The sequence below is a fragment of the Hoplias malabaricus genome, chromosome 8 (assembly GCF_029633855.1).
Source record: "Hoplias malabaricus isolate fHopMal1 chromosome 8, fHopMal1.hap1, whole genome shotgun sequence".
Lineage (NCBI taxonomy): Eukaryota > Metazoa > Chordata > Actinopteri > Characiformes > Erythrinidae > Hoplias > Hoplias malabaricus.
Genome location: NC_089807.1, coordinates 14,492,561 through 14,501,749, shown reverse-complemented (window position 1 = coordinate 14,501,749; position 9,189 = coordinate 14,492,561). Strand labels below are relative to the sequence as shown.

Below are 9,189 nucleotides of genomic sequence, written 5' to 3'. Positions count from 1 at the left end.
AACACCGAAGATAAACACCCTCTTAATATACTGAAAAGATAACTCACTGTTCTGACCATATTATGTAAATGTATCACAAAACATTTGTATCGGCACAGCCAAGCTTTACATAGTAAATTGTGCTCAAATTAAGAAATAAAAGCTAAATATTAGCATGACCACAAGAAATATTTTGAGGGCAGAAGGGACCATGTGCCTTTAGGTACCTTCTGAGTTCCGTAAGGGTACATGTCCACTTGAACTTTATTTCACAGAATTTCCCCACACCAGGTCTCAAGTTAAAAAGAAAGCTGACTAGGATGGCCACATGACATACCCCATCTACTGTTGCCCAATTGGCTCGACAATTCTTATGCATTCATATGCATAAATATGAACTCATTTTTCAAAACATTTTTGCCCTGCAGTAAGACTGCAATGGCTTTCAGCAACTCTCACCATTGAAAGGAATAGGATGCAGACGAGTCAAAGAAAAAAAAATGTTTGAAAACTTCTCTATGAAGACATCCTGAAGATTAGTTTAGCAGTTTTCTTCTGCCGATACAGCAGTGTGTATACTTAATGACACGTCTATTTAATATTCCCTTGGCAGTGCCACACTAAGTGAGGTGTGGAAAAGCATTTGAAATCATAGTTCATTGTTAGGTGATTTAGTAGAAATTGTTTGTTTTTTGTTTTATTTTTGCTGCTTAAATAAACTTAACTGTTTTCATCACAGTGCATTGCTCCAAAACTACAGTTTCTGGAGCTAACGACACTTTCGTGCCATCTGTTATGGGCTGGCACAAAAAAAAAAAAGAAGAAAAATTAAAAAGGAAGCTTTGTATTCCCAAAATCCTATAAATAGTAAGAAGCACCTCCCTCTTCCACACTTAAACACAGCAACGATTTATGTTCATCAGAGGCAGGACATGTGGTCATTTCCTCTTGCCTTACAAGACCTCAAAGCCGTTTCTGTCTTATGGAACATATGGTAATTATAGCTGTATGAAATTTTTGCTATTAGTACCACCATGACAATTAAGAACAGTACTATTTTTTATTTAAAAATAAATAAATAAATAAATAACTTGAAAGTACATGCCCATCCTCCCCCCACTTAATTCCCCAGCTCTTTGGGTTTCTCTGTTGACTCTGCCCGTTCCCTGTCTCAGTGTGTTCCGTTCAGAGCAAGGGTGCGTCACTCTGTGGAATGTGTGTCTCAGCACTGTGCAGAGAGTGTGGTTAGCACTGCTCTGGCGGGGTCCACATGTGCAGCTCCGCACTGAGTAGAACTGTACTACTTCAGGATGAGCCAGCAGCGAATGGGGCTCAACTATATTTCAGTCAGAGGGGCAAGGCACTGTCGTCCTGAAAAGACTGCAGCAACACAGACACTGATTCAAGATGATTCATGAGTTCTTCAGTTATAATTCAGTTCATGTGTGTTGTAGGAGCGATCAAATGGAACGTGTTGTCTTTTTTCTCTTCTCAGTTCATAAATATGAGATCAATTACTTAAAAGGTGAAAAATGTCCTCTTTAAAAGTGTTCTGCATGCAGTCATTTATGGCCAAAACTGGATGTTCTTACAAAGAATTTATGATGTTTTACTAAACCACAACTCTTTGAAGGCTGAAAGAAATCCATTACACACTGGTATATTTCATCAATATGTGCAGCTCATTTCATCTTATGTTCTGACATGAAACTCGTGCATTATTAAATTGTCTTTATAGCTGGGTCATTACCTTGAGGGTGCCAGAAGGAGTGCCTGTGGGTATGGCACAAAACAGGATTTTTCACTTTTGCTATAAAATTTAAGGCCAAATATCATATCTCTGGACTTATGCAAGAGCTAAGGGGCTATTGTACAATCCTCAAATTTGGGCTTATGTAATGCAGCTACTTGGAGAAATATTCACCAGTTAATGCTTGGAACTAGGCAAAGGTTCTTAACGACAAAATATGCCTCAAACATCTCTGCCAACATTCAGATAACGTTAGTACTATGGAAAGTTCAGAGGCCTCTCTTCTGCCACACTGTCTGTTAGTGACTGCCCTCTGTGTTTATCATTAATTGTATTTCTGCATGTGAGGCTCAATATTAACTGAGGACACCATAAATGTGTTGGACAATTTAAGCTATAATGGACATGATAAGAATTCACTATACTTCAGCTTTGTATTTCGCCAAGGCTAAAGTGGACCGAGGTAAAAATAGGTTTGGCCTACCTCTGTGCCGTTTTTTTTTTTTTTTGGCCTACCTCGGTGCCGTTTTTTTTGGCCTACCTCGGTCTTCTTTGAGTGATGCTTGTGTTGATAGCGTTCACAGCACACGCTGCAGACTGAATTCATTGTTCAAAATGTCAAAATATGTATTCTTTGAACATTCTGTTATACTTGTAACGCTTGTTCCAATTTTATCAGCTTGGTGCGTTTTCTTTTTCATAGTTGATTAGGGTGACCAGATGTCCTCTTTTACCCGGACATGTCCTCTTTTTTAGACTTAAACAATGTCCGGGCGGAACTTCACAAACGTCCAGGATTTTGTTTTTCTAGAGCTTACATAGAATTTCGAGAAGTGTTTTGTTCACAAACTAGTCCTGCCCCTACTCCGTTTGGTTCACTTGAGTGAGAAGGGCGAGTGGTGAAGTGGCCTAAAATCTTCCGATTGGACGGTCTGACTGTAGACGCCACACTGGAAGCAAAAGCGCGCGGTCGAAATTATATATGTATTCTTAGTCATTCTTAGACTGATTATGTTTTTGTTATTGTTTATTCGTTAACTCGTTTACTACTCACTATTATAGCATAAGCTACAAGTGACTTGGGAACGAGCAAAACGCTTATCGGATACTGACGTAGAAAAGTGCTACCATATGGCTGACACACTACATTGCACACATTTGAATACTGTGTTCCGTTTGAATTGATGCGGGGCGCGTTTTTTTCGTATCAGCAGCCAAAGTTGGCTGTCCATCATTCAGTACTGCAGTCAATGGTGTCAGACCCTCATACAGGATTGAGTTCTGCAGCGGCCTGAGCATTATATAATTGAAAATATATAACTATGGAGGAAATTATATATAGATTGATTTTAGACTCAGCAAGTAAATTAATTTATCCCACAACCATATTAAAATGAATGTATATATATATATATATATATATATATATATATATATATATATATATATATATATGAGAGAGAGAGAGAGAGAGAGAGAGAGAGAGAGAGGTTGTGGGGTTACTCTGTTCAGAGGGAGAATGAGAGAGGGTGCACGTGGTATACAAACATGCCTGATAAAATATAAATGATCTTGTGTTGGAAATTTCCCACGCAGAAATGAACCCAGTACACTGAATAGAACAGAACAGTAAGCAACTAGTGTGACACACTGTGAGAAACAGAGTCTCCTTTATGCAGTCTTGCCAGGTCGCTGGATTGTGAGAGGCTAATCACCCATTTCAGAATGTGAAGGTCTACAGAAGAATTGTCTTTTCATACGCTTCTCATATTGCCACTGTCAGAATAAAAGCTTGTATCTTTTACATGTGATGGAAAAAATCCAATGTAAATTAATGGAACCAGATTTAACTGTAAATAATTTTAACAATTTCAATTTTCAAATCATACAAAACAACTTTCATATAACAATATCTTTGTTCTGACAACTAACCTCACATTCATTCACACAACGTTTGGTCATGTAAATATAGTAGGAGGTATGGAAAATGAAAATCCTTATTGAAGCTGAAAAACATTAGTTCTGCTTTTTTACCAGAAAGTTTTTACCAGAAGCTCTGCAACTTCCCACATTCCTCAGATGTTGTTTACTTGGTGATCTCTATTCACCATGAGCTTGTGCCTTTGTGAGAGGCAGTGGGTTTCAGCTATCAGTCACCGAGTTACACATCCTGAGAATTTCAACACGTGTCTATTCAAGTTGGCATTAACACCAAATTTTTTGCTATTATTGACAAATATAAGTAACTCAAAGTAATGTATTTGTATACTAATTCATACAGAATTGCATACAGAAATAGGAACATTGAAAAATGATGACACTTTTTTAAACTTTCAGTAGACATGACCAGCATAGCTGAGATCTAAATAACGCCTCTGTTCATTTCTTTGGAAGTACACCCCTCTTAACTGAGATTACAGTAAGACACTCCCATTCTTTATTTCCCTCTTGAGAGTCCAACAACAGCAAGGTTTCACATTTATAACTCTTGCATTTCTTCATTAAATATGGTATACAACATATATGAATAACAGATTATGAAGTAAAGTACCTATCATAAAACCTCAAATCTCTGAATTTCAATCTGGTTGCTATGGAATGATGTTATGACTGTTGTCTTAGCCTCTCCACACAGCCAAAATCTTTCCTGCGCATAACAAAATTCTCAGTTTTAGCTTTTTTATTCATTATTCGACATGGTTTGTGACTGACATTTGTGTCATGTTAAATAATATAATTTGTGTATTTTAAAGACAATTTACATAATATTGTTGCTGTGCTATTTTTAAGCAAAAAAAAAAATCTCAAGGATATTCTTGAAATGAGGTTATTCAATCAGGTAGTCTATACATACGCTTACACCCACACTTATGTAGAATGACATTTCACTGCTTTATGGCAAGATCATGAAAAATAAAATAAATGCTACAAATGTGGCATATTTGCATGAGGCAACAAACTGCTGTTTTGTTTCTCATTGTAACAGTACAAAGAAAGAAACATGACTCTTTTACATGAAGTGTTGAGTAGCTTGAATTTGTATATATATAAAAAAAGCACAAATACGGCCATAAAACACATTGTTGAGTGTCTGTTGATGTTATGGCATTTAAATTACTGTCTAAAAAATCTAAAACCTGGAAGCCTGAGACAAGGGAATCTAAATCTGTGCTTTAAGAGAAAAGAAACCACCTTTTTCCAGTCTCCAAAAGCCTGTTGTGTGTGACCCAGGGAAGGGCCTTTTTCTCTCAGCGAGGGGCACACGGCCTCCCTCCCCCATCCATCCATCGTCCTGAGCCTGCACTGGGCTGTTACACCACAGTCTGCTCGCCCCGACACTTTCTGCAGGAACCATATATTGCAGAGAGAAGATAGACGCAGGTAGTGAGGCAGGCAAACACGGAGCCAGTGAGGTAGACAGCAAATGAACATGGAGGCCTGTAATGTTTCACATTACAGAAGGAGTTCTTGTCTGTCTTATAGATCATGATGCCAATGGCAGACAAATATAGCAGAGTGGCTGCAAAGTCATGTATTACGTTGGTCAACAACCAGCGTTCTCCTCCTACAATAGGAACAAGGTCTTGCTTGTCCAGTAGAGTGACGAAGAAGAGGGCCAGCGTGAGGAGCCAGAAGAAAACAGCCACAAACAGCACAAAGTGAACAGAGCCCTCATACTTGTTGGCAGCAATGGTGACCCAAAGACCGGCTCCCAGCAGGATTTGAAGGATCCGTACAATCCCAATGAAGCTTTTGAGGAACTCCAGGTAATTCCTCCTCACCTGTGGCTGGGGGGGCATCTCCTTGCCGTGGAACAAACCTTGTCTGTCTCTCCTCTTTGGGTGGAGGCTATTTGCCACAAGCAGAGAACAAAGCAAGCACAGATGTGAAAAGTGGGAAAAAAAACGTTAGTGGAGATTTCAGAAAGAGAAAGTATCAGTCTCGTAAATAAAAAGAATGCTCACAGTGCTACTTGCGCACAGCCTGGAGGTTTTTGAAATTAGTTTTCTGTGTTTCGTCCTTTCCGTTTCCTCTGTGGCAGCTGGAGAGCTTTGTCTCCCTCCCCCTATTTTCCCACCCAGCAGCTGGAAGAGAAGGGTCTGGGAGCAGGGGGCTGGCTTGAAACCTTAACCGTCCCTCTCTGAGTCAGAGTGAGAGAAAGAGAGAAAGAGAGAGAGAGAGAGTGTGTGTGTGTGTGTGAGAGAGAGAGAGAGAGAGAGAGAGAGAAAGAGAGAGAGCGAGAGAGAGAGAAAAAGAGACTGAAAAGTATACAATGACCGTTTAATAATAAGAGATAGTTTTTGTTTTCATATAAATTAATAATAAGCAATTTATTCAAATTAAAGAAAATATCGCTTTAGTCTCAGAATCAAGGACAAAAAAAACAACAACATAATATGAGGTCTGGGGGGCGCCAAAACTTCACATAAACTCTCTTTGAAACGTGGCCACCCCGCCTTTTTAATTACTCACCACGAATCCTACACTGTGTTCCGCCCAAGCCTCTCGTTGATGGTGAGAACCGTTTGTGACTGATTCAACGACTTTTCTGTTTTGGTAACTCTAAATGGATACAGAGAAACATGTATAACTTTTTATCTTAGTTAATATTAACTTAGAATTTTGTCTTTTATCGTTATTATTATTATATTTACCTGAAATCATTTTGAATGTTACAGGCTGTAGACTTTAAAACAGTGTTGTGCCAGTATCCATAGAAACGGATGAAAACGAAGTATTCAAGATGTCTCATTAATAACTTTACAAGCCAAATAAATCTGACCAATCAAATTATGCTGCATATTTCATATTCTATTTTCCTTTATATGTAATGTTATAATGTCCAGCATAAATTTAAAGGCTTTGAAATGACTTTTTAAATAATAAATAATAAAATTACCCTCATGCAGTTTCATTGTAACTATTTGCATTAGCCAAGACTATATATATATATATATAAACAGGTTTTATTGAACTGGAAAACCAAAATTAGAAAGACATAGGACAGCTATCCTGGCTAAATTGCTGAGATGACTGAAGTGTGCCATAACTTTAGCAGAACTCTCTCATGATGGTTTTCTGAAACTGGAAAGGTATATCACTTGAAATGTCATTTGGTGTGAGGCTGGATAAGTGAGTATGCATGAAAGCGCATTATTATTACATGAACCTGTTACAAATCAGTATACAGCCAATGGGTTAATTATGTTCCTGACATGAGGGATGAATACTCGTCTACCTCAGACAGCTTGCATATATTGGTCCACTAGTATTTTTTTTCTGGAAAACAAAAAAAATATAATACCAATATTACCATCAACTGTGAGATTTACAATAATGAGTAGGCCTGATATAAAATGATGACATTGAAAATGTTGACACAGTGCTTGATTAAATTTATTTAGTGATCAAAGTTACAAAACATAACAAAATAAATTAATGAAGGAAAAAATTCTGTACATTGGACTGTGAATGGAAAAGTGGCAAAATGTGACATTTTATTTAAACTTCCGTTTACATGTGGTCCACCTAGAAATCACTGTGCAAAATGCCAGTGGACCACCAACTTTGTCAGTGGACCAACAATTGTCCACTGTCTGCTTCCTCTGTCTACATTTAGTCAAGCAAAAGTGGTTATCTACCTATGTTAAATTATTATTATTCATATACCTCAAAGTCCCAAATTGTAGGCCTGCCCTGACTGAAGTTTGCTGATGTGTCTCAGGAGAACAGTGCCTTAACTTCTTCTTCACCCAGGTTTAGGCATATTTACATGGCTGGAAAAGATGTTATAAAGTGTGCACACAACTGAAAATATAGTACTTATGTTCATGCTGCTTTGGGGAGTTTTTAACAATGGGCTGTTTTCCCAGACAAAGATTAAGCCTAGTCTTCTGCCAATGGTGCATTTCATTTTAGGACCTGGCTCATGCTTAACTGGGTCTGTTGATTAAAATGACCACATGTGCTGCAGAATTAAATACATATTCAAGGTTTAATTAAGGCCCAAGGGATTACACCAGATTACACCAATTACATTTCTGAGAGTGGTATATTTCAGTGACAGAAAACAAATCACTTTGAAGCAGAAATGGATTCAAGATCTGATAAATTCTCCACTGATTTATAAATAAAAGGAGACATGGCAATATAACATAATGTGATATCAGCATTTTTCAAATAATTCATGAGTGAATTTTCACACAAATCAACTGCTGTGTTGTAAATTTATTTAATATTTTGCAACACAAATGCAACAAAATCAAATACTGGAGAAATTTGTAGAGACATACACAACATACCAATATTAAAACATAGTTATTTTGCTACGTAAAACCACATATACTTTTGAAGTGGACATCAGCTCCAAAACACAGGAAATTGCAAGGCAAGGACACTTTAATTCAAATGTAGACCTAAGGTTTGGTCTGAGCCCAAATCTGGTAAAATAAATTCCTTAATGGAAGTTTGTTTGCCATGTTAGTCACTTCTTTTTACTGAAGAAATAGAAGCCATCAGTGATCAGACTCAACAGAGCTGACTCTTCAGGCATGACTCTGGGTGTTTAGGTGAGGAAGCCATTTAATGCAGGCATTAATTTAAAGATGAGGTCTTTCACTAGCGTCCAGTCTGTATCCTGCCATAAAGAGCAGGCCATTCAAGTGCTGCAAATTTTATTTAGTGTCTGGGTGTCACAGTTGCCATGACCACAGCTCTGGTTCTTCTGTCCACCCTTCCTCCCTTTTAATACAATTCATATGTGACTTGTTATCCATGTAGTCACGGACTCAAATGCACAAGCAATTAATATATTGCATTAAGTTTTTTTTCCAGTTTTCCTACTGTTGACAGCTTTTGTGCTCCCCATATCAATTATAAACACAGTCATTGTAGAAAGTGTTGGCACCCCTGGAATTTTCCAGAAAATGAAGCATTTCTCCCAGAAAATTAATGTAATTATATGTTTTGTTATACACATGCTTATTTTCTTTGTGTGTATTGAATCAACACAAAAAAAAAACATAAAAAAGCCAAAATTGATAGAATTTCACACAGAAGGGTGCCTTTGACCAACAGCAATTATATCTCTCCACAGGTGTTAAATAGGATTTAGGTCCGGACTCATTGCAGGCCATTATAGAACTCTCCAGTGCTTTGGTACCATCCATTTCTGGATGGTTTTTGAAGTATGTTTGGGGTCATGGTCCTGCTGGTTGACCTATGTCCTAGGAAGCAAACCTAGCTTTCTGAACATCATCTGAAGATCTCTGCAGATGGACTTATAACCTTGAGATTGTTGATATTTATTCACAATTTTGGTTCTTAAATCCTCATACAGTTCCCTTCTCCTCTTTCTGTTTTCCATGCTTAGTGTGGCACACGCACACACACAATGCAAAGTCTGAGAGTCTGAGCCAACTTCTCTCCTTTTTTCTGGTTTCAGGACTGATTTTTATATT

The 9,189-nt window shown here is 37.7% G+C and overlaps 1 protein-coding gene across 1 annotated transcript; it reads right to left on the bottom strand.

Annotated features, from left to right (window-relative positions):
* Nucleotides 1–4,032: 4,032 nt before the first annotated feature.
* marveld1 (MARVEL domain containing 1) lies at nucleotides 4,033–6,444 on the bottom strand. Its single transcript, XM_066679919.1, has 4 exons — nucleotides 6,385–6,444; nucleotides 6,203–6,292; nucleotides 5,695–5,870; nucleotides 4,033–5,578 (listed from the first exon to the last, which is right to left on the bottom strand). Exon 4 carries the CDS (start codon nucleotides 5,527–5,529, stop codon nucleotides 5,041–5,043), a length of 489 nt encoding a protein of 162 aa, XP_066536016.1. The 5' UTR covers nucleotides 5,530–5,578; nucleotides 5,695–5,870; nucleotides 6,203–6,292; nucleotides 6,385–6,444; the 3' UTR covers nucleotides 4,033–5,040.
* Between the last annotated feature and the right edge of the window lie 2,745 nt (nucleotides 6,445–9,189).

What these genes read in the sequence shown, in the direction of transcription:
- marveld1 (XM_066679919.1), bottom strand. Translation starts at nt 5,529, where the DNA reads ATGCCCCCCCAGCCACAGGTGAGGAGGAATTACCTGGAGTTCCTCAAA.